Source organism: Corylus avellana, chromosome 8, assembly GCF_965113065.1.
Source record: "Corylus avellana chromosome 8, dhCorAvel1.hap1.2, whole genome shotgun sequence".
Taxonomy (NCBI): domain Eukaryota; kingdom Viridiplantae; phylum Streptophyta; class Magnoliopsida; order Fagales; family Betulaceae; genus Corylus; species Corylus avellana.
In genome coordinates this window covers 21,209,879-21,234,258 of record NC_142497.1, presented here as the reverse complement: position 1 = coordinate 21,234,258, position 24,380 = coordinate 21,209,879, and the positions used below count along the sequence as shown (strand labels likewise).

Sequence of the window (24,380 nt, the reverse complement as noted above, 5' to 3'; positions counted from 1 at the left end):
ATTTTTAGTGTCTTCTTGGGCCAAATTGCTATGAAAATATTATATATTGAAAAATAAACAATATTTGACCCCAAATTTACATTTACTTGTACTTTTTTAAAAAAAAAATCATAAAATATTAAATCATAACCAGTTAAATTTTTTTTTTTTTTAAAAAAACACAACATATAAAATAAATATAAAAAAAGTTTAACACAGCATATATAAACAAAATTAAAAAAAAAAAAAAAAAGTTCAAATAAAACATTAAATGATACAAATAAAACATTAAAACTTCATCAATCCTTGTACATAACATACTCTCATTTGGTCATCTAGCAAATCTTGTGAACATCAAAACAAGAAAAGTTATAAACTTAAACATAATAATGTTAAGGCACAAGCATGTACACATATCAAAAAATTGTTCAATTTATTTTTTCAAAAAATGGTTAAAAAATGGTCAAAACAGTGTTCAAAAAATACATTAATATGTCAGCTTGGCGAATTTTCCACAATCAATTGCTTTCATTGTGGAAAAATTAAATTAATAAATGGTAGAAGATATAAACTATAAAGTTTCAAAAATATTTTATTCAATTACAAACTTATGTCTTAATAATTTTGTATTTTTAGTTTAGCAACTCAATCAATAATTTCGTTATATGTGGTTATAAGGGTTACCTTAAATGGTGGTTTTTTTTTTTTTTTCTTTTTTTAAAAAATGGTTAAATTTCTTTCTTCGAAAAATGGTGAAAACATTGTTAAAAAAATATGCATTAATACTTCAATTGTGCTTATAAGTAACACATTGTTGGATCTAATGTCAATTACTTAATTTGATATTATATAATCATATGATTTAATGATCAATTCATCATGTGATATAATCATAGAAATTATAATGATAATATATAAATTACTAAAATTAGAATGATAATACATTAATACTTTAATTGGGCGTATAAGTAACACATTGTTTAATCTAATGTCAATTACTTAATTTGATATTATATCAATCACATTATAATTGTACATTAATAATAGTATAATATGATTAACTTAAATAAAGTATTTAAATTGTCATTGAACATTATCATTATGATTTAATTATTAATGATCAATTGATTATATTAGATATATAAATATTATTATAACTATAATTATAAAAATATATTATATAAAAACACGGTTAGCGGTTACGGCTAGTAAACCCAATAACTATTAACTGCTAAGTGGTTATAGCGGTTAGTGGTTAGGGCAGTTATTTACCCACCTTGACATCCCTACCCCAAAGAAACATTTTAGTAGCATTTTTTTAAAAAATAAATAAATAAAATAATAGAAACTTTTGTCTTTCTCTTCCTCTTACTGCTAATTTTCATTATTTCACTCAACACCAGTCGAACAATATTGTTTGTCACTAATAAAAAAACATGTTAAATTAACATTTTTTTTGTGAGTAATTAAAGCCACAAATAAATTTAAATAATATTTCCAGCACAACGAAAACTATATCTTTTTGTCGGTTTGATTAATATAAGCCTGGAATCCCATTCAAAAAAAATTATCTCCCTTTTTTTTTCTTCCTCTTCTTTGCATTAATCTTTAAAAGAAATTTCATTGCAGCACTAGTGAACTAATAACAAAAATGTTTATATAACATTTTTAAGGAAGGATCATATACCCTTGAAATTGGCTTAACCATCAAAAATCATCGACAACATGACCTAGAGGGTTGATGCTCACCCTTATACATAGTAAAAATCACTTATGAATCAAATTTGTTCAAATAGATTTATAAACAATAAATATTGACATATTTTTAAATTTTACTCCAATTTTTTTTATTTTTTTTTGTTGAGATGTCCGCACAAGAGGGGAAGAAGAATTCGAATTATTAACTTCCATTTTATGAGGTGTGATTCTCAGTCAGTTGAGCTATTCCTTGAAGACAAATTTTCTTCTGATTACTGCAACCAAACGATTTATTTATTTAAATTTGAATGATGAAAGTAGTGCGCACAAAATGAAGCATATTTTTTATAATAAAAATACATATAATCAATTTTTAACTTAATAACTCGAGTGTCCTTAAATTGTTGCAAAAGTTCAATAATATAAAGAAAAAATGTGTGGGGTACGTGTCCCAATCCCAACCGTCTAATGCCTCCAATTCCGAAGCCGTTTCTAGAGAAATTGATGAAACTCCCACATCCAAAGCAACGGTTCACGATTAAAACCTGGACAAGCAGGCAGAGCATCCTCCACTTCCCGAAATTATATTGGCGGGAACGAAATTCCACCCAAATCCCGCCAATACAACCCCACTAATTCAAAGACTTTTCCAATACAACCCTCCGCTATAAAAAAACTGCCCCGCCCATCCGCCACCGCACTTTAACTCTCACTTTCCCACCTATTTTTCCCTCTCAAAAACCCTAACCCTAAAAAAAAAAAAAAAAAAAGAAAAAAATCCGAAAAGAGAAAATGCTTGAACTCCGGCTGGTCCAAGGGTCGCTGCTGAAGAAGGTTCTGGAGGCGATCAAGGACCTGGTGAACGATGCGAACTTCGACTGCTCGGCTACGGGGTTCTCGCTCCAGGCCATGGACTCCAGCCACGTGGCGTTGGTGGCTCTGCTCCTCAGATCCGAGGGCTTCGAGCACTACCGCTGCGACCGCAACCTTTCCATGGGCATGAATCTCGGCAACATGTCGAAGATGCTCAAGTGCGCCGGCAACGACGACATCATCACCCTCAAGGCCGACGATGGCAGCGACACCGTCACCTTCATGTTCGAGAGCCCCAGTACGTATTTTGCTTTTGGTTCTTTGAATTCTTGATTTTGAATGTTAGGGTCTTACTGCTAATTAGGGATTTCATTAGAGAAATTAGGGTTTTTTTTTTTTTTTTCGCCGGGATTGAGTTTTTTATTCTGCGAATTTAGGTTTATGGGTGATTCGTTTTGAGACTTCAAGAAATTTTGCTGTGTTTGGTTGCTGTGGAAATGTTAGAAAATGAAAGAGAAATGCATTTGGGAATTCTGTTTGTGTTACAGAATTCTTATGACCTTTTTTCTGCACCCGTCTCGTAATCACTGAAGTTCTTTGGAAATGTTTGGATGAATGTTAATTGCAATGGAAATTATTACATAAAAAATTCTTATTGTTAATTAACGTGAGATTGTGTTTTCTACTTTATCCTGTTTGTTGAGTTTGAGGAAATTTATTTGACATGTGTTTGTTCCGATCTATTGTTGTGCTTCCAAATGGCTAATGGATTAAAGCACAAGACAAGATATCTGATTTTGAGATGAAACTGATGGACATTGATAGCGAGCACCTTGGAATTCCAGAGGCAGAGTACCATGCTATTGTTAGGATGCCTTCGTCTGAGTTTGCTAGGATTTGCAAAGATCTCAGCAGCATTGGTGACACTGGTACTGTGGTTTTCTTTGTCGGATTCATGGTTTCATATGTTGATTGTTCATCTCGTTTGTGGAGTTTTTGTAAATGTTTTGGGTCAATGTGTTCTTGCAGTTGTCATCTCTGTGACCAAGGAAGGAGTGAAGTTCTCCACAAGGGGTGATATTGGAACCGCAAATATTGTTTGCAGGCAGAATAACACAGTAGACAAGGTATGTTCTTGTAGTCGAGTTATTAGTTTCTCCCATGTAATTGTTACAAAAAGTAAAATTTTTGCGCTTTGTAAGTGGCTTGATGTAATGCAATTTAAAACTAACAGTTTTGAGGGTTTTTTTTATTTGTGCCAAAAAAAAAAATTGCAGCCAGAAGAAGCAACAATCATAGAGATGACTGAGCCAGTGTCATTGACATTTGCGCTGAGGTACATGAACTCCTTTACGAAGGCGACCCCATTGTCGAGCATTGTGACACTTAGCTTGTCTTCAGATCTGCCTGTCGTGGTTGAATACAAGATTGCAGAGATGGGTTATATTAGGTTCTACTTGGCTCCCAAGATAGAGGAGGATGAAGATGAGACAAAGCCTCAAGTTTAGGTGTTATGCTGGCTCTCAACCCAATTTCCTGTTCACACATTGTTCTCTGTTTTAAAATCCATGTGGAGAATGTTTCTTATGCATTCTTATTCTCAGTTTTTTTCTTCTTCGTGGACAACGGATTGGTAGTTTAGAAAAGTTCTATAAATCTTTCAAGTGATGAATTTGTTTTTTGTATCCTGATTCGGAATTAGGATGAACTTTGTCATATGAATGTTCACTCCTTCACCGACAAGGATTTCCTGTAATTCGGTTGGTTAAATTGCACACAATTGCCTTGGCAGTTTAGGGTGCAGCAGGTGGGTCCTATGCCATCCTTTGTATGATAGTATGAGGCTGTCTGAATTCTCATTTTAATAATTTTTTTTTCCTTTGCAAATACAACACAATTGTTAACAAAATAACAAAAAAATGCACTAAAACAAAAGGGGGAGCTAGGTTAGGGGGATTAATTTCACTAACGTGCATTACATCCAAACGGGGGGAAAAGAAAAAATGAGAATGAAGCTAGTTCGAAATGGTGCATTTGGTTGAGTTATGTGCAGGTTAATTGGCACTATGATAACTTTGCAAATAGACAAGCAATAGATCTCAAAGAGTTGAAGAGTTTCAACAATAAATGGTTCCAATCGCTTGTTCACACGATTTTGTGCTTTATAAAAGTTGATTTTAAAGTTTGAGAAACCATCTGCGAAATGAACCGATAAGAGTAGGAGGGACTCTTAACTACTTGGCTGGTAAAGGTTTTTTATTTTAGCAAAAAGGTTGGAGGGAGGATAATTATAGCTATTTTATTTAGGCATGACTATAGTAGCACAAATTTGTAGGGCGCCGTTCAAAAGGGGCTTAGACAGTAAGAACCATAGGTTTTCCTTATGACCGACCGAGTTATAGGTTAACACTTGTTCCACCAGGGCATCACTGAGACCCAAGGTGGCTGACACTAATATGCTAAGAGATTCTCACTGCAAGAGTCGAACTCAGGCCCTAGTGCATGCCCAACCTCGTGGGGATTCCCTCGAGACCATTTAATAATCTTTCATACTTGGCATTATTCTCTTGGCCCAAATCATATCCATGGCATGTGTTTTAACTTCTATCGGTGGGAAAAAAATATTTGGGATGTTAAGAATGAATTGTTGGTTTGAAATTTTAGTAACTTGAGGGTGAGTTATGAAGCGCTCAATTTCAAGATATTGTCGAAGAGTAGTGTTATAAACCATAATTTGATCTCTAGTATTTCTAGTATTACTCATTGTATCATTGATCATGTTTGATACAGGTCACCAAGCCATATCCATCCCAGCCTCAAATTGGCCACTGGCCCACCTATCATGTTAATTGATTAATTTACCAGCCTTGCTCAATTTAGTGAAAATTGAAACAATTGAACTCAAAACAATTCACCACCAATCAGGTTAGGTTTGACAATTCCGTAGGCTTCACAAGCGATCTCTTATGCAAAATCAACTACATTATTATTTTTTTTTCCAAGCAAATAAGGAAGGGGTACAATAAATCAAAAAACCAAAAAATGGTTGGGCTTCCCAATAACAAACGCAAAACAGAAATACAATGCAGAAAATACAAACAAATAGGAAATGGGCCAAAAAAATGGCCCGGTCCTCTAGATCTTGGTCAAGATACCAAGAATGGAACCAACAAAGTGGTGTTTAAGCAAGCCTAAAGCTGACCAGCTTTGAAACAATAACACCCACCAATAAGAGGCTATTGAAGGAGAGGCACTAAAATCCCATTTGAATCCGTTGGAGAAGGGTAACGATCTTCGGTTGATGAAACAATCTCCACAGTATGATCAAACTAGAGTAGCTCAGGGAGATTAATATCCACACAAAAAAAACAACAAAACAAAACAAACAAAAATACAAGACAAAAAACAATTTAAAATACAAAAAAGTAAACAAATTGATTACATTCTTGAATGTTCTTCAGTCTCCTAATAAAAAGGAAGCAATCACTAGAAAAACAAAAAAAAAGAGGCACGCCCATTGTGACAGATTATCAAGTTGTTTAGCTTGATAAGCCATTCAAACTCTTTTAACCACAAACGTGGCAAAGGATAAAGGGAAAGAAAAAAGAAAGAAAAAGATGTGAGGGCAGAACCAAAGGGCGCTGATCAGGATGATAGCCTCCAATCTTGACCAGCATAAACTGCTTGATCCCCAAGCTCTTCCTCAATTCGAAGCAACTGCAAGAGAGTAGGCTCTAAGTTTCATGTCTTATTTGCTTTTCATTTTAACAAAGAATACCGACCACATGGTCTAAATTTTGCTATAGAAGATCATTGACACAAAGATAGTAAGATTCCATCTGCTAAACCATCCGTAGGTCAACTATGATGGAACAAGATCCTCTCCATTTAAAGTGAATGGAGAAGAACTATTTCATGGTTCAGATTAGATTTCACAGCATCTAATAGTGCACATAGTTCTTATGTTGCCATGTCATTTAAGTTTTTTAAATGATGTGACATTATATTCACCGTTAGATGCTGTAAATTCTAATTTAAACTTTGAAATGGAGAGGATCCTATCCACATGGGACTCGGGGATTTGTCTAATTACAAAAGTTTACAGTTCCATTTAAAGTATTAGCCAGTTAAGTAATTGTACAGAACTTAGAATATCATTACTCATATGTCAAATTTGTCTGCCTCTCAGACTGACTCGCAGCCAATACAACAGAGCTGAATATCAGGGCATGCTGTATTAGAAACCTAAGGTAAGACCATGAGAAAGTAGAAGAACATATCCTTTGCATATTTAACACATTTGATAAAGAAAACTATGGCATCATTATATTTTCTAAATTCAGCCGTTAGGTATCTGAAAAACACAATATGGAATAAAAATCAATAAAGTCAGCGTATATGAGATAGAAAGTTTACCTGGTTATATTTTGCCAGCCGCTCTCCTCTGCAAGGAGCACCGGCTTTGATCTGACCAGTGGCAAGCCCAACAGATAAATCAGCAATGAAAGAATCTTCAGTTTCCCCACATCTATGAGATGTCACCACTCCCCAATTAGCGTCCTTTGCCAGCTTCACCACTTCAATGGCCTCTGTCACGGTCCCAATCTGGTTTACCTAAATTTTAACAATACCATCAGACTTTGAAAGCTTACATTGTGGACCATAGAAAATTTACTAATGCAGTCTTGTCTTTGCAGACCAAAATTCAAAAGTAAAAGATGGCTGCTGCACATAAAGTCTAGCCCCATTTCTCAAAAGCAGGGTGGCTCAATAGGTTCACCAATAAAATATGAGAACAATCACTTAAAAGTACCATATCCTCAATTTTTTATCCAAAGATGGCTAAATACCTTGAGAAGAAGAGCATTGCACGCCAACTCCTGTATTGCTCTTTGAATACGTTTTGGATTTGACATTAACAAGCCATCCCCTACTACCTGCAAAACCACCCGCTCATAAAAGTGATCTGGCCAAAATATCAAGGGAAAACATAGAAATGCATCCTATCGCATTTGCCTTTTATTTACAATCTCAACATTCATAAGGATAGCCAGGGAAACATTCACAAGTATCCAAATCTAATTATTTTCTTGTCCTTATTCTAATTAAGTGTTTCTCTTGTATATTTCCTGTATATTTGAGTTGCACCTTTGCGCTCTTTAATGAATTCCATTTACTTATAAAAAAATTTATTTTTCATGCAAATGATGTCACTCTTAAAAAAATGTGGGAAAGAAATTCCAAATGATTCTAGGCAAAGCTCACTGGAAAGAAATACAGAACAAACCTGACAAATTCCAAGACTGGAAAAATGCTTGACATGTTCCCAGTCCTCCTTGTCAAATGGATCTTCAATTGATACAATCGGGTACTCTAAGAACCCAAAGTAAACAAAAACAATATGAAGTCATAGTTGAAGAAATAAGGCAGCAAAAACAATCACAAGCATGAGGAAATAGGCTGATACCACGGCATAGTTCTTTGTACATCTCAAGCATATCCTCTACTGACTTGAAATTTTGCCCCGACTTATTTGGAACTTTGATGTCCAGATCATACTTTGTGCCTAATTAGGGAGAAAAGAGAAAACAGATCTTTACTTGTTAGGCAAGCAATATTAATGCAGAAAAGCACATCCTAGTCAATGGACCCAATGGATGAATGCAGGAGTAATAGATAGGTGCATTGTCAGAAGGGTGAAAGCAGGTTTTTATTCTGCATAGAGGTTTGTCAAGGAAAAAGTCTCTCTTCAATGTACCTACAACAATACATCCTCTAATTGTTACTGCACTATGGATCAAACATGCTAGTCAACTACCAACAACTAATCAATTTTCATTTCTTTCACATGCTAACGTTACAGGGCTATTTATCCTGGAAGAATATGTTACCTATGCAAAAGTCAGTAGCAGCAACATCAATTGCGATTTTAATTTTCTCATCATATCCTGTTCTGCTGATGGCCTCTTTTACAAGGTCCAGGCCTTCTCTAAAGCTGCTAAGACATAAGAATATATCATTATGGACACCCCATGATCCTTTAAAAATGATTTACATAAGCTTGGAAAAGAGCAGGTAGCTACTTCTTAAAAAAAATAAAATTAAAGCATGGTTTTATGAATAATACAGGCTAGTAAACTTGCCTCGAGATGTTTGGAGCAAAACCACCATCTTCACCAACATTACATCCATGTGCACCATATTTTTCTGTAATAACAGCCTGCCTTTTTATTATAGACATCACAATGAATGAGTGGATACGTGAAATCTCCTTACTAACAGAATTAAACAACCCATAACATCTTTTGCAAAAATATCATATACATGCATATCTGATCAGGAATAGAATGACTGGATTATTCAAAGCTGACTATTGACTTAAGTATATACAAATGATATTTTGATGCATACCCATAAATTGGTTCACACTTCATAGTCAACTAGCAAGTGCCATGAAAGAAGGAAAGCTTCACATTCATTACTGAGATCACAATGGGTGCATATTATGTTTGTACCAATAAAAATGTAGAAAACCAAGAAAACTTGGGCATCATAGACATTGTAAATACCAGACACCCAACCATGCATGTACTAATTGCTGGAGAAAACAAGACCCGAGTCAAGTCCAAATACATTTTGGCCAAATAAAGGCCTAAAGTAATTTGTATGCAAAATCCTCATGTGGATGGATTATCATTTTTTTAATAAGCAATCAAGATATCATTAAAAAACGCAAAAGGCACACTCAAGTACACATGAAGCATTCAAGAGGAACACCTAACTAGAAAGAAAAAGATGGTTAAAAAACCATGAAAATAAAGCACATAACGAAAGTCTAAAGCAACTACCCTGTGGAAAAGAGTACTGAAAAAGGACTTTAAATCCACCACCGTCCTCTCGCGGTCCTCTTCCACACTACTGCTCTGGCGATTGCCACTCAGCCCTCTCCAACAAGCGAACAGGTCAACCACTCTCCTAGGCATTACACAATTAAGACCAACACAACTAAAGATAGCACTCCATAAGGCACTAGCAATCTCAGTGTAGAAAAAGATGTTCCACAAACTCCTCACATCTTCTACACATACAACATTGGTCCACCACAATAACAAGCCGCTTCTTAAGGTTGACCATGGTGAGGATTTTCCCTAGGGAAGCCGACCAAGCAAAGAACGCTCTCTCAAGGGGACCTTATTCCTCCAGATACACTTCCAAAGGAGAGGAGTACCATCATGGGAGGGCAAGGACGTTATAGAGCGATCTAAAGTCGAAAAACCCTCTCTTGGAAGGGACTGAACAAAGATTATCTTCACCTCTCCAGCCTATTCTAGAGGAATACAACAAATTAAAAAACAAAGCAAAGACTTCAACCTCCCGGTCATGAGCCACTTTGATAAAGCTTACGTTTTACTAATGAGAGCCACTAGAAACCTTCAAATGATCTGCCACAAGGGCATCCTTGATGCAAGCTATACTATACAAAACTAGAAAAGCTTCCTTGAGGGCCTAAGCTCTACACCATGTGTCAATCCAAAATCTAATTTTTGAACCATCTTTCACCTTAAATCTGGTATGACTAGCAAACTCTCCCCAACCACTTCAGATATTTTTTTCATAACCCCACCCCAAATGACCCATGAACCTCATTAGAACACCACCCACCCATGAGCAACGATATTTAGAATTCACTACAACTCTCCACAGGGCCTCTATCTCATGCATATAGCGCCACAACCACTTCTCTAAGAGAGCACAATTAAGGAGCAAATTTTGAACCCCCAACCCTCCTTCAGAAATTGGAGAACAAACTTTGGACCAACTTACTAGGTGATATTTGACACCTAACCCACCCTACAAGAAATCCTGATGTAATTTCTCTATGTGATTTGCCTACATTTTACTTATCAAAAAAAAAAAAAATTTCTCTATGTGATGGCAACACCAGCCGAGAGTGGGAAAATAGACAAGAAACACGTGGGCAAATTGGAAAGCATGCTCTTGATCAGGGTAATCTTACCACCCTTGGAAAAAAAAAAAATCCTCTTCCAACCCGCCAAACAATGCTCAATCTTCTCAATAACACCAGCCCAAATGGATTTAGCCTTAAAAGAGGCTCTTAAAGGAAGACCAATGTAATTCAAAGGCAAAGAAGAAACCCCCACATCCAACAATACATGCCAGACCATCTACATCAGTGGCATTCCCCAAGAACCAACTTTGACTTAGCCATATTAATTTCCAAACTGGATACAGCTTCAAAGCATGTAGATAGTGGAGGTGGTTTGGGTGTGCCCCACAAAAAATCAAGGTGTTAGATGATTGTCATTTGAATATCAAAGACTGGCTGGATGAGAGGGAAATAAATTTTGAATGAATATATTCGTGCAAAGTTAAAGTAGTGGCAACTAACAACATAGGGTCATAGGAGAGTGACTTTGGCTGATCCACTAATGTGTAACAAAAACCTATGATTGCAACCAATGGGGAGTTACTTACCGAATATATTAAAAAGAAAAGAACCAAGGGGAGTGAAACGGAAACTAGAGTCGACATAACAAAGAAAATACATGTTTTTCCCAATGATTTATTGGAACGTATGGAAATTAATAGAGAGCACAGGCACACAGTGTTTCTGGAATTTTAACCACAACGAGTGTCAACTTGTAATAATGCTTTGTAGTGCCAACAAAGAATGAAAATCACCAAGAAAGAAACCATTTCTAAGCTTCATATCATATTTCATCCACAATTTTTCTGGTTAATCTTTGCATAAAAGAGTATATACATCTAATATGATCCTCACAAGGCAGTATCACAAGGAGCATATACGTTAAAGGTTAAACCCCCAAGCTTAGAAAATTGAGTTGAAGACAAACACCTTTAAGTGATGATAGGTCTCAGAGCCCATTTGCACTGCCTCCTCAAATCTGCTTGCTCCGATTGGGAGAATCATGATATCCTGAAGATATTTCAAGTATAAATTATTTTAATTGACAATTCTTTCAAAAATCTTAAGGTAACTATTGCACAATGATTGAAATTGCAGTCTAACCACCCAAGGTTGTGTTAAAAGAAAGGAAGAAAAAAGTATAATGATACTGGGGCATTGCTTCACCACCATAGATTGAATGGCATAGAAGCAGCTCCAAAGAAAAGAGTCACCCAAATCTACTCAACATCAAAAGAAAGACATTGCAGGCAACATTTATTGTTTATTTTTTTTGATAAGTAATGTTGTATATACTAAAAAGCGCAAAGGGGCGCAACCCAAGTACACAAGACGTATTCGAGAGAACGCCTAAGAAGAAGACGTAAAAAGAACTAGAAAATCGGGAAAGTTAATCACTAATGGAGCTAAATAAGCAGCTGTCCAAGTGAACAGGAAGAAGAAAAAAAAAGACTTAAGCTCCTCCAAAGACCCCTCAAGATCCTCAAAACATCTCGCATTTCTCTCCTTCCACAAACACTACAAAAGGCAAAGAGGGACCATCTTCCACACCGTAGCACATAATATACATTGTAAGAAAAATGAATTGAAAGAGAGAAAGGGGACAATGCCATAATATATAGCTCATTGTATCTCTTCGGTGTGTTTTTTTGTTTTGGTGAATGGTACTTTCACCCGTTTTCTTAGTAGTTCCCGTGGCTTGAGATAGGGGACTCTCTGTCTTGGCTAATGTTTGTCATTGCGATGGAGGCTTTGGGCAAGATGATTTCTGATACAGTAAGCAGAGGCTTGTTGTTTGGCTTCTTTATGGGGAATGGGAATGTTGGTGAGTTTGATATCTCTTATCTTCTGTTTGCATATGACACTTTAATATTCTGTGGGGTGGACCCAGATCACCTCCATCACCACTCATATCTTATCCCAAACAGCATAAAAAGCAGAAATCTAGATATTAAACCTCACCAGTGCATACCTGAATGGCCAGATGGTTCCCAGCATGTTTTCCACCGCTTATAAGCGTGAAAGAAGGGACAGGAAGGGTCAGGTTGGTTTCACCAGAAAGATCAGCAATGTATTTGTAAAGGGGAACCTGATGTTAAATTTTTTTCTCAGAATTTTTCGAAAGTACAGAGATTGCGGCATAATTACGTGATAACTATAAGAATTTCAAATTAATCTTAGGAAAAAAAAAACCTCTTTTTCAGCAGCCCCAGCTTTGCATGCAGCAATTGACACAGCTAATATAGCATTTGCTCCAAGTTCACCCTGCAAGATAATTCCAAATAAGAAAAATAATGCCTCATAAAATGGAAAAGTAAAGAAAATTCAACACTTAAATGGAAAGGAAATCTTTCTCAGAACCAAAATTATTGAAATTTAAGGAGTGTATGTTGAATAACAAAATATGAACAGTACCATAGCCATAGGCCATTGACCCATCTTTATTAAAGCAACCTCAACAAGTAAATCACTCTGATTACCATGCTGGAAAAAAAAAATAGAACAAGTATACAACCAACCCTTTGATTAGGAGTAGAAACTAAATATACTTGCAAATTATTGACCCAAAATCATTATGTATTAAAAGATTTCCTTCACTGATGTTCTTTAGTATGTATGTAAGTCTCTTGCAAGCTGGCCTGTTTAACCATATTATGTTTCAAGACAAGCTAAATAGTCTCTTTTTTACCAAGTAAACAGGAAAAGAAAAAAAAAACAAAACAAAACAAAACAAAAGCACATGTTTGATCTGGAATGAGTATCATCCAGACTTAACTAGATTTTGACAAGGAAAAATAGCATATAAAAAATTACTGATCCTTGATTTAGTTATCTCCCGATGTAAAAATCATTACGGCTGATACTCCTGTGCAGAATTTGGACATACTCATACAACAGATTTCTATCATAATTATGTTTCAACATCACAGAATACGAGTTTCTGTATACCTCTAAACATTAGACTAGTCAGAGCTAAACAAGTTTTATACTGGTTTAGAATTGAATCTTCGGAAAATATTGAACATTTCCCTAAATACTTGTAGTCTAGTAATTGTCCACTCTCACATATAAAAATAGGTAAGCAGAACAACTAATTATATTGGATCACATGAGAAGAGAAAAACAATACCTTCTTTTCCGTTTTATCCAGGTCTATCATTGCATGATCAATCTGAGACTGAAGTGTTGGATCCATACCAATCAACGCTTCAGATATCTTCTCATTTACATTTTTAACAGCTCTAGTCACACTATATCCCAGATATGTTCCCTTGTCCCCATCACGTATTCCAACAGCCTCATGCCTGGGATCCATATCCAGAATTGGATGGAACGAAAATTACATTCTTGGATTCTAAAGCTATAAAATGCTATTGAATTCAGGAAGTGTAAGAATTCCATATATGATGAACAATTCAGATTTGATACTAGGGGAAACTTAACTAGCCATTCTTCTAGTGCCAAGTTTATTTCTGAAAAGGTCGCGAAAAGACACATACAGACACATTTTACAAGGGAGACAAAGTAAGTGTAAGGGCATGATTTGAGCCTACTTGTAAGCAAAGTTCAAAGGAAATAGGCCATCGATTGGGAGAACAACGCGGAACACCGTGCAGTGATGACTCCATAAAAATGATTACAAGGCATCCGTCACAAATCATGTAAGGTTTAAGGACACAGTCTATGCAAGGTGATATATTATGATCCCAGAACAATTCTACGATAGGCAATTGTTAAATTCATCAGAGTTTTCCTTTTCAATTCATTTCCAATTTTTTCTTTTCTGCAACCAAACAAGATAACACAAATTACTAATAAACCTTACATTCCGCTAGGGGCTGAGGCTCGGAACATCCCTTTGTTGGTGTACAAGTCCACTTCAACGGTTGGAATTCCTCTGCTATCTAGGATCTGCCTCGCTTTGATCTTCGTGATCACGGAAGGAACCGCTTTCCTCATATGATTAGACTGTGAATTCGCAACAAGAATGTAATCACGGACAATAAGAAAACAAAATACCGAATCAACGATAATAAATATCAGAAGCCCTCCGTTTGGATGCCGAGAAATAACGGAAAACGGAAGAAAGTGGAGCTTCAAAACCTATATTCTCTGAAGCGTTTGTTAATGAAAATGAAGATATCAAATAAACTAAGCCAGGCGGTCTTATTAGGGTTCAATTTGAGCATATAAGAGTGTGACTTTGGTATTCATTTTCTCGGGAACCAAACGGAGGCGAAGAGAGATAGAGAGAGTTACGATGAAGAGGACGGGATCGGGGGATTTGGCTCTAACGGCGGCATTAACGGCGTCTTCGATTTTCCGAGAGAGCATGTGCTTTTCCAGGAATTGTTGCACCGACATTTCTTACTTCTTCTTCTTTTCTCTCCCTACTTTGTCTTCTTTGAGAATTACAATGAATGCAACGAATTCTAGACTTCTCGGAATTGTAGGATTGCAGAGATTTAGAGCGAATCGTTCTTATACTCAAAGCCTCAAAGATTTCTGAGTTCAAAGAAGGTTGAGCCCTAATATTCACAGTTTCTTCAACTTCTCTGCGCTGCTCAGCTCAGAGCATTTGCAGGTCGCGGGGGTTTATTACTGTAGTAGCCTGTGGCAATGCAATAAACGGACAGGAGCGCAAATGTGCAATCAAGTAAACGACGTCATTTCAATATGTTTTTAATTGTTCTTTTTCTTTATGGTCTTGCTTCAATTGCCTTTTTCTTTTTCTTTGTCTTTTTCCCTCTCTTTTTGGCTACCGTCTTTTTCAAGCTGAATTTTTTTTTTTTTTTTTTTAAGAGCTCCAAATCCAGAATCGATCTCGTTTATAATCTACTTCTAAACCCATGTCATATGGGATTGAGAATTGAGATTGCTCTGCAATTTTAAAGATTCATGCCATTTATTTAAAACTGGCCTATAACTCGTACGTAGTTTTTTGTATTATAATTTAATTTTAATTTGTATATATTATAATTTAATGTTTCATATATTACTAAATATAGTAATATATGGAAACAGAATGTCAATGAGTGATAAACGTTTGATTTAGACTTTTAATACATTTTGATTTCTGCTTATATATTATATATTATGCAAGCATTATAGTGATACACTAAATTGATATTTATCAGCATTTTAGACTACCTCTTGTTGCAATTTTAGGTTATTCTCTTAAAGGCTGTTTATATATGTGTGTGATGAATTGTTTAGATTAAGCCACATATGCTTTAAAAAATTATTATCAAAAAAAAAAAAAAAAAAAAACCACCATTGAACCATTGAGAATTTGGAAGTAATCGCATTATCTCGTTGAGCACTAAGAGGGGTGGTTCCAAAAGGTGATGTGACCACCCTTAAGGGTTTAGGGGTGACTGACCACCACCCTATTCCAAGTGGTGATTGGTCACCCACATGAGAGTAGTTATGGTAGTTTTTATCACCAAACCATCCTCTTGGGATAGCTGACCACTTCCTTAAAGGCTAAAACAGTTGTTAACCACTCTTCAAAGCGATTGCTATAATGCTCTAACTCCATATTAGAAAGATGAAAAACTCACATAGACTGATAGATTATAAAAACACTTATAAGTGCTAAGTTTGATTCTTTACTGTATGAGAATTAGCTTTTATAAATAATTTTATGGGCTCCACATTAGTTAGTCATGTTAGAGTGATAGCATATATTTAACTAAAATTTTCCCTTGTTACAAATAGTATCAAAGCAACCTAACAACGCTATGTAGTATTAGAGCATTATGAGATTATAAATGACACCAAATTAATTAGTCATTTTAAAATAACAACGCATATGTGATTAACACTTAATCAAGATCCTTACAATTGCCAACCACCTCAAAAATTGTCTGGCCATCTCTTTAATTACTTTTGTTTTGTTTTTTGTTTTTTGTTTTAAGTTTAAAATTGCCGAGATCTTTAGAATTGTTGGGATGTCAATCCACCCATATGGTCTAGACACAGGTGAAGTTCACATGTTACAATTCCTAAAACAGAGGCTGATTCGCCGGAACCGCCTATCATAGGATCCCGATATTGCCTTTTATTGGACTCCGCTGGTTTTCCGTTTACATCTGGTGAACACGTTCAAGATTTCCAGGCCAAATAGCTTTAGCTCTAGCCATTGGCGTACATATATATACAAACCATATATATAGACGTTCTCATGCTAAATAGCTTTTACACACTCCCTTACATATAATGTAAATAGAAAAGAGACTCTCAAGCAACCACAAACGCACTAGATGAACCTGTGAAATGGCGAACTGATCCTATAATACTCTTTGAAGCACCAAAATGGCTTATCCTGTACACACCGGCAAGTGCGGATTCCGGGATTCTCCATTCTATTGTTGCCTGACTCCGAGCACTGAGTTTGGATGGTCTTGACCACTTAAAACGCAGGCAGAAATCATCATCATCATAAGCCGGAACCCACGAATCCTTCCCACGGAGGATCTCCACAAGGGCAAATGTACCTTCAGTCTTGAGGTCATTTCGGGGGCAAGCTGTCCAGAAGGTGATCGTCACCAAGTCTCCTCTCTTAAAGGTTGAATTTTTGGGAACATCGGAGCTGACATCCCCGAAATTTACGCCACGAGGGGTTGCATCCACCACGACTGGGGTGAGTAAGCCTATTTGCTTCTCCAAGAGATCTGGGGGTTGTGGCCCTGGTTCAACAGGTTGGCCAGTGATGATAGCACTCGCAAGCTTCTTGAACTCCTGAATGTAGGCACTCAGTGTATGTGGACCGTATAGGGTGGAGGCTCCCTGAGCACCAAAACATCAATGACAAGAAAATAGAAAAAATAATTAAAGGCAACAATAGCCACATTAAAAGAGTAAAAAATGGAAGGGTATGATCACTGTTTTGACTGCAATTTAATTATTTGTAAACAGCATGTAATCCATCATGGTTCATGAACAACAAAACAATTTCTCGAATATGTAATGTAAGCTGTGTTATATATATAGCTAATATTACTTTATTTTTAAATATAAAAACCGAATGCATTGGTTCCATGCAACCAAGAACTGACCTCATATCTCTGGGCCTCGTACTCTTCAACGGTAGTCACATACTGTGAATAGGTATTAGTCAACCCTGCTATAACAACATGAACATTGTTATTGAAGTCTCCATGACCTCCACTAGTGAGCACCATCTTCACAGCATCGCGGAGACGCCTTCCAGCCATTGTTGTAAATTCTATAAGAACCAAAACAATCAGAAAAATCATGAGCGAAGAAAGAACCATGTTGGCTAACATAAAGGAGAAAGAATATGTAGTTTAAGTGTCTAGAAGCAACCGTAAGAATTGATTGCCAAGGAAAACATAAATCTGGTGCTTCATAATTTTCTTTACAGGAAGTGAATGCATAATTATCAGTTTCTCTCATTCTAATCAAGTTTAAGAATTGGTTAAGAAAATGAAACGAATCTCTTACTGGTGGTATAATTAATACCTTGCAAGAAAAGAATGGAAAGATAAACAAGGTAACCTATTACCTCCAGGAGCACTGAGAATGACCAACTGTCCTATTCTGAGGATCTGAATTGGAAGTATTGAAGGCTGCAAATACCATGGACAAACAAAAATTTTAGTAAGCAAAACTAGAAATTTTTTAGAGGAAAAAAATTAAAGGCCGAGTAGTGGGCTCAGAAGACATCGATAAGAAAATATTCTGGTTACTAGTAGATATAAATCAAGGAGGAATCTCAAAAAAAAAAAAAAAAAAAAATTAGGTCAACATTAATCACTTTTTGACAGAGATAAGACAGTAAATGTCCTGAAGACAATTTCATATATCAAATGTTTGCAATCTTCCAATCACGTATTTCTTAATGAACTCCAATGTGATGCCATTGCTTTGTTTTTCAGGCAGGACTACCGCTGTTTAGGAAAATGCCTTTAGTAAACCTTATGGCCACCCATTCAGGGCATTAGGATTTCTTAAAACTATGTTCCCAACCTCAACAATCTCACATAGCTCAAAAAGAAATCACTATTGCCCATCTCTGAACTCCAATGAATTCTCCAATCAGTCAATTATAGGCACGGACTATGTGAATAAAAAAAGCTAGAGACAGTCGGATGGAATTTATTAAAAACTCATTACCAATTATTATAGAATGCAATGTATGAGACTTCACAGTTTGCTATACCAAGTTTCCATAGTTTGACATCAGAAAGACTCTGGTTCAATACTCAGTCTGGACCCTTCACCTGTAATTTTTATATCTTATACAGAGGAGTATAATCCGTATAGAAGGAAATAAATATAATTGTCACTTCTAGGAACAGACCAATAAGCACATACGATTAAGGTTTTCAGACCTAAATTTCACAAATGCATCCAGGTACTGCCTACCAACATGACTACAAGAACTAATGCAGCACTACACTGTCTCGTGCTGATCAAGAAAATTTGATTTCCAAAACAAAATAAGTCAACATTTTTTAGGCATTAAATCATTACAATCTACTCACATAAACTATGCACACTCATAGAATTATGTGCAAAATAAGTCAGCAACTTACAGCCCAATCATATGGTTGCTTCATTTCACCAGTATCAAGCAAGATGGGCTTTGGTTTTTGACAATCAACTTGTTCCTTGTCTGGTGTTTTTAGTACGTCGCGCACCAACCTCCAGAAAGGATTTCCCTGACAAAACATTAGAGTAAACAGTGACCATGGAAACAATATCTGAACGGTAGAAGAGTATTTTTACAATGCCTAGCCTGTAAAGAATTGCTATTGCCAATACCTTGTCATCTCCTTGCTTAAAATCAAAAGCTCCAGGTCCATCGGTCGTTCCAGCAGCAAATCCAAATCCCATTGCAGCAGGGCATGTTTTTACCACCTTAGAACCTCCTCCCTTGTTCGGAAGTGTCACCTCAAGTTGTGAGAAGTCTATGTATGCGTGACGATAGTCAACCTTCCCCTCTAACTGTTCAGATGCTTTGTTAAAAAGCTCTACAGCCTTTCTGAATTGCCTCTCTCCAATAATACGTGTACTTTCAAATTCATCAGGGTAACTGCCATGTCAAGTATGGAATGCAATTTAGTATCCACACAATCATTCTGTACACATATGTTATGATACAAAAAGAAAACAAAAAATAAAAAGGAAATATCTTAGTGGTAAGAGGGATAAGTACCCCGGTCCTCGGCCATAGCACAACTCATTCTTCCCACCACATGTACTGTGATTGAAGTCACAAGGTAGCCCAGTGTCTGTGCAGAATGCGCCAAGAACATTTGGGCTAACATCACCACAGTTCGATTGACAAAAAGCAGATACAAATGCAGGCTTGTTATCTTGCCTGAGAGCACTCCTGACACGTCTAGCAACACTCGGAATGCTGGCTGCTGGTCTGCCAGGAGGAGACTGGAAGAATGCAGCGAGCTCCAGTAACTCATGGTCTGCATCAGAAATGTTTTTTTTTTTTTTTTTTTTAAATGATGGAATTGAATTTCCCCTTCACTTTCCCTAATAAAAACGTAGTTGTGCCCTAGATTGCAACACTTGGAACATAGTTGTGCTTAGATGGCAGTACTTGGACCCTTCAAAATCCCAGCCATACATGTGCCGACTTGACATAAGTTTTGTCAGTAAAATATCTATATCATATCCAAGTTGGCATTCTTCAGTATTTTTTTTTTTTTGATAAGTAAGCATTCTTCAGTATTATAATTACTAACAAATTTATCATAGTGAAAAATAATCTTTGTTTGATCTCCATATATTATGTTAACATAGATACTGATATAGCTTAATTCCTAGCATAAATCACATTTAACGAAGTACCAATACCTTGTAAGCAGACAATCCTGGCCAAACCCACAAAAGCTAAGATGCAATGAGACCCAACTTTTAACATGTACATGCACCAAATAGTCTTCAAACCTATTAAATATTGCTGTAGAGCACCTACTACTCAACCTAGAAAGCATGATCTAGAGTTGGTAGAAAGATTTACAAGCAATTCTGTGAAAGGTAACAGGATAATCTTATAAATCATGCCCATCACAGTTTTTTTCTTTATTTCTTTCTTTCTTTTTTTCTTTTTGTTTTTTTGGATGAGTCCTCTTTTCTAATAAACAAAGATGCCCTTCATTGCATAAGGGACAATCTAAACCAAGAGAAGCACATGTCAAATTGAGTAACATCTCTTACCACCACGAGCAAGTGATATCAACTACAGGCATAGATTCAGGAATCAAGCCAGTGCCTTTTTCCAAACCATAGGTTGCCAGTTAAGTTGACAATTAAGCACAACAAATAAAAAATCAACCAAATGATTAACTATATAGTAGTGTAAGTTTTTTTGATAAGTAACTAAATAGTAATGTAAGTTTGTGGCCTTGTATTTTTTATCATATTTGTTTCAATTCTTAAACTAATAGAACTTCTATATACTATTACACAATATATCCAGGAAAATCTAGTTCATCTGCAACACAGACTCCATACCCTGAAAAGAGTCTTGCCCCGTCAGCACGGGCAGGTTACTGATTTATCAAATAAATAGTTTGATCAACATGGTAGAGATTAGAGACTTCTTGATTGAGAGACCAGAAACTGTAGCCATACAGAAGTAACATATTAATTGTATAATTCCTTTTAGGACCTGATTTGAATACTATGAAGTGTTGATAACCTAACCATCCTTGAAATAAATGTATTAGAATCAAAAGCAAGAGGTAGTAACTTACGGTTATCATGAACCTCAGGACTTATGTTTGAGACTCTCCATGGGATTCCATCAGCTCCAAATTTATCAGAATATGAGCCTCCAATTCCATTCTGCTCAAACCAGTCTTCCATAAATCTTGCAGCAGCGCCTTTGTTATCCCCACTTATCAATGAATTTGTACGACTCATAGAAGTTCCATGAGTTGCAAACCAATTAAAGCTACCAACAGGACCCCACTCATCATCTTCAAACTTCAAAAGGGTCATTTCCTTGTCAACATCATACTTATATTTACTACGCTCTGCTGCAGGATTATAAAGATAAGCACTAGGACTGCGGTTGACACCAGCATCTAAGAGCTGTCCTGTAAGTTGAAACCAAAACCTACATCAGAATGTACTGTAATTGAAAAAAAAAAAAAAAAAAAAAGATCTAGTCAAATTTTCCAAAACAGCATATAATAATTGGTGCAACAAACCAGTACTATATATAAAGTTCTCTTACTGTTGGATTCTAAGTTCAAAATAGAAGCCCCATTTCTCCACTTGAGGTTAATATTTATTTATCCTGTATTTTTCTTTTTGGGCAACTTATAAGTCCAGCACAGTAACAGATTGCTAAAGGCATCTAGGAAAGAGGACATGGCCCTTGATTTTTATTAAAAATGCTAAATTTTACAATGCATGTCTGAAGAGCTAGCATTATCTATGCATAGAACCAGATCTAGACGGGCGAAAGTTAATACTTACGAAAAGCAAGCACATAAATTGAGCCACTGGGTTCTCCTAATACATGTGGGTAACTCTTAAAGCAGGGAACATATAGTTAAATGGTATCAAATCAGACAAACATTACTAAAGAGTTAACACTGAATAGAAGCTTGAAAGAGATCTTGAGAGCGCAAGTAATCCAATAGTATATTGTTGTCATTAAAATAAGTTACAAGAACCAACTTACAATTGAAATGTAGAGCACATGGTACACACATTGCGGTTGTATTGTAAGGATTCCAGCTTTTCTTTTCTTTTCTTTTTTTGTTACATAAATACATTAGAAGACGAACAAGGTCACTGACCAAATAAACAAGCAAGCATTCAAACGAGGTGCTCCAAAGATAAAAGAGTAGCATGGGTTCCAATTCCAGGGACCATCAAATAATGCAGCAAATAACAATAATAGTAGAAGAGGAGCAAGTCCGAGCCATGTAGATAATTAAAAATCTAAATAGTAAAATCCAAATTTCTAAATAATGCTTCTTACTTGATGCAGCCATCAAGAAAAATATAAATGCAAAACCGAAACCAACAAGCCTTTTTCTTCATCATTTTGATCCACAAATATGATCATTAATAAATATACACATTTTGTATGATCTTAAGAAATTAGAATGCAAACACAGTAAACAAATGCTGAAAGAGGGAGGCAGAATAAGAACGAAGAAAAATTAAAAAGAACCATTAGCACATGTTAACACCCAAAGGATGCTGCTAGTATAAGAGCTCTTTCCCTTACCCTTGTTTACAAAAATTGATCCTGGCCGGAGATTTTCGTGAGCTTGTATAATGCTTTTCTCAATCCCGTCAACAAGGATATCAAATGACTGGCGTACAAATCCAAGAGATGTTACAATATACGTAACGTATTGGAGATAGCCCCCAGGGCCAGAATGAGTGTGAATTCCACTAATAGCTACATTCTTTTCTGTATATAAGTCTCCATACCTGCCAAATAACAAGATGAAGTAATTTCAGTTAGATAGTTAGAGAATTGGAAACGTCCAATAAACTCATTTTGGCATTAAAAATGCGTAACTAATGTTCATCCATTTTGAAAAAACCTGCTACCAATCACAACATGTTGTAAACAACATGGCGCCTTTTTTTAAAAAAAAATCTCTGACAATAAAAGAGTTTATGCATCACAATATGTGTTGCTCTTACCTCACATGGTGGACTTTACGTGGCATAGAAATTATTTATTCTATCAAGAGATATGCACTGATCACAAAAACAAGTCATAGCTTGAAGCATAGTATATTAAGTACCTGGCCTTCAACCTCTCAATCACTTTAATTGTTACAAGTTGTGAACCCATGCAAGCATCAAGATTAACAAATACTACCCGGTTCCCTTCAGGCTCCGCAACAATAAAAGTGCGAGCTCGCAGTCTGAAGTGAATCCCGGATGCGATCTGTTCTGTATTAGCATATCCCATCATATTAACATCAGCTGCAGGTCCTGTAATGTCATAGCTTCCAAGCCCAATCGAATACTTGGAATCTGAGACTACCCCTCTACTATTATGCAGCAGGAGCACCAAAGCCATCCATAACCAAATAGTTGCACATGACCTCCGAACCCCAAGATTAAAACGAGATGAAAACTCCATGGCACTCAAGCACATAGATAAATGCGAGCTCAATCAGTTCTTCTCATTTGCCTTCATCAAGAACATATGCTGTGTCAGTAAATCAGTGCACAACAGCTAGACAAGTCCCATTACAATAGGAAACCCATTTCTTGTTTGATTAATTATTACAACCCCTTGATTGATTAAATTGTAACCAATTTCAGAAAAAACTGAACAATAACATGTAGTAAGCTAAAGAACCCAAATACCGCTTATCAGGAAAACAAACAGATTCAACTCAAAGAAGCATTAATCCAAGTACAAATAACTAACCCAGTCTTGATCAATTCTAATAGCTTGGCATATATTATCACAAACGAAATTTAACACAAATTTTCAGGTATTCTCTCGCGCATGATCGTAGTTTGAAGCTTCTTGAGGGAACAACTAATTATGCACCACGAGATAAATCTCTATCAATGATTAGATTAGAAAATAGCTAAAAAAAATGCGATTAGTAAAGGTAAAACCCTATAAACGAAATAGCAAGAATATCAGTAACATGAATTTGCAGTAGAGATTGTACCTTAGCAGTTAGCATACTACGATCATTTCAAAGCAGTTTCTGCTAACTTGATTATGTAGTGTTTGACAAAATTTCTGAGAGAGGGAGTGAGCGAGAGGCGGGCCTCTGGAGAGTACACACACAAAGCTTGCACAGGAGTCAAAGTTAAGAAAACAAACTGGTAGCTGAGAAGCGATGCAAGAGTGGCAGCTTGGTTCGGTAGTGCGACCCCGGTTTATAACGTTGGATTTAATATTGGAATTAGGTGGGTCCCAATGTCCCATGGGTGTACGGGACCTCCG

The 24,380-nt window shown here is 36.1% G+C and overlaps 3 protein-coding genes across 3 annotated transcripts; 1 reads left to right on the top strand and 2 right to left on the bottom strand.

Annotated features, from left to right (window-relative positions):
* Positions 1-2,289: 2,289 nt before the first annotated feature.
* On the top strand, positions 2,290-4,368 carry PCNA2 (proliferating cell nuclear antigen 2). The gene is made up of 4 exons (XM_059574504.2): positions 2,290-2,788; positions 3,267-3,419; positions 3,520-3,617; positions 3,768-4,368. Exons 1-4 carry the CDS (start codon positions 2,470-2,472, stop codon positions 3,996-3,998), a joined length of 801 nt encoding a protein of 266 aa, XP_059430487.1. The 5' UTR covers positions 2,290-2,469; the 3' UTR covers positions 3,999-4,368.
* Positions 4,369-5,906: 1,538 nt separating this feature from the next.
* Positions 5,907-15,048, bottom strand: ENOC (cytosolic enolase). Its single transcript, XM_059574906.2, has 13 exons — positions 14,699-15,048; positions 14,265-14,407; positions 13,569-13,743; positions 12,632-12,703; positions 12,411-12,527; positions 11,369-11,449; positions 8,634-8,710; positions 8,382-8,485; positions 7,958-8,056; positions 7,778-7,863; positions 7,341-7,427; positions 6,907-7,104; positions 5,907-6,207 (listed from the first exon to the last, which is right to left on the bottom strand). Exons 1-13 carry the CDS (start codon positions 14,801-14,803, stop codon positions 6,136-6,138), a joined length of 1,416 nt encoding a protein of 471 aa, XP_059430889.1. The 5' UTR covers positions 14,804-15,048; the 3' UTR covers positions 5,907-6,135.
* A 1,411-nt stretch (positions 15,049-16,459) lies between these two features.
* Positions 16,460-24,380, bottom strand: LOC132163364 (neutral ceramidase 1). Its single transcript, XM_059573626.2, has 10 exons — positions 24,100-24,380; positions 23,209-23,603; positions 22,677-22,885; positions 21,184-21,528; positions 19,626-19,890; positions 19,232-19,502; positions 19,003-19,128; positions 17,970-18,033; positions 17,500-17,669; positions 16,460-17,230 (listed from the first exon to the last, which is right to left on the bottom strand). The coding sequence occupies exons 2-10, from the start codon at positions 23,565-23,567 to the stop codon at positions 16,682-16,684; spliced, it is 2,358 nt and encodes a 785-aa protein (XP_059429609.2). The 5' UTR covers positions 23,568-23,603; positions 24,100-24,380; the 3' UTR covers positions 16,460-16,681.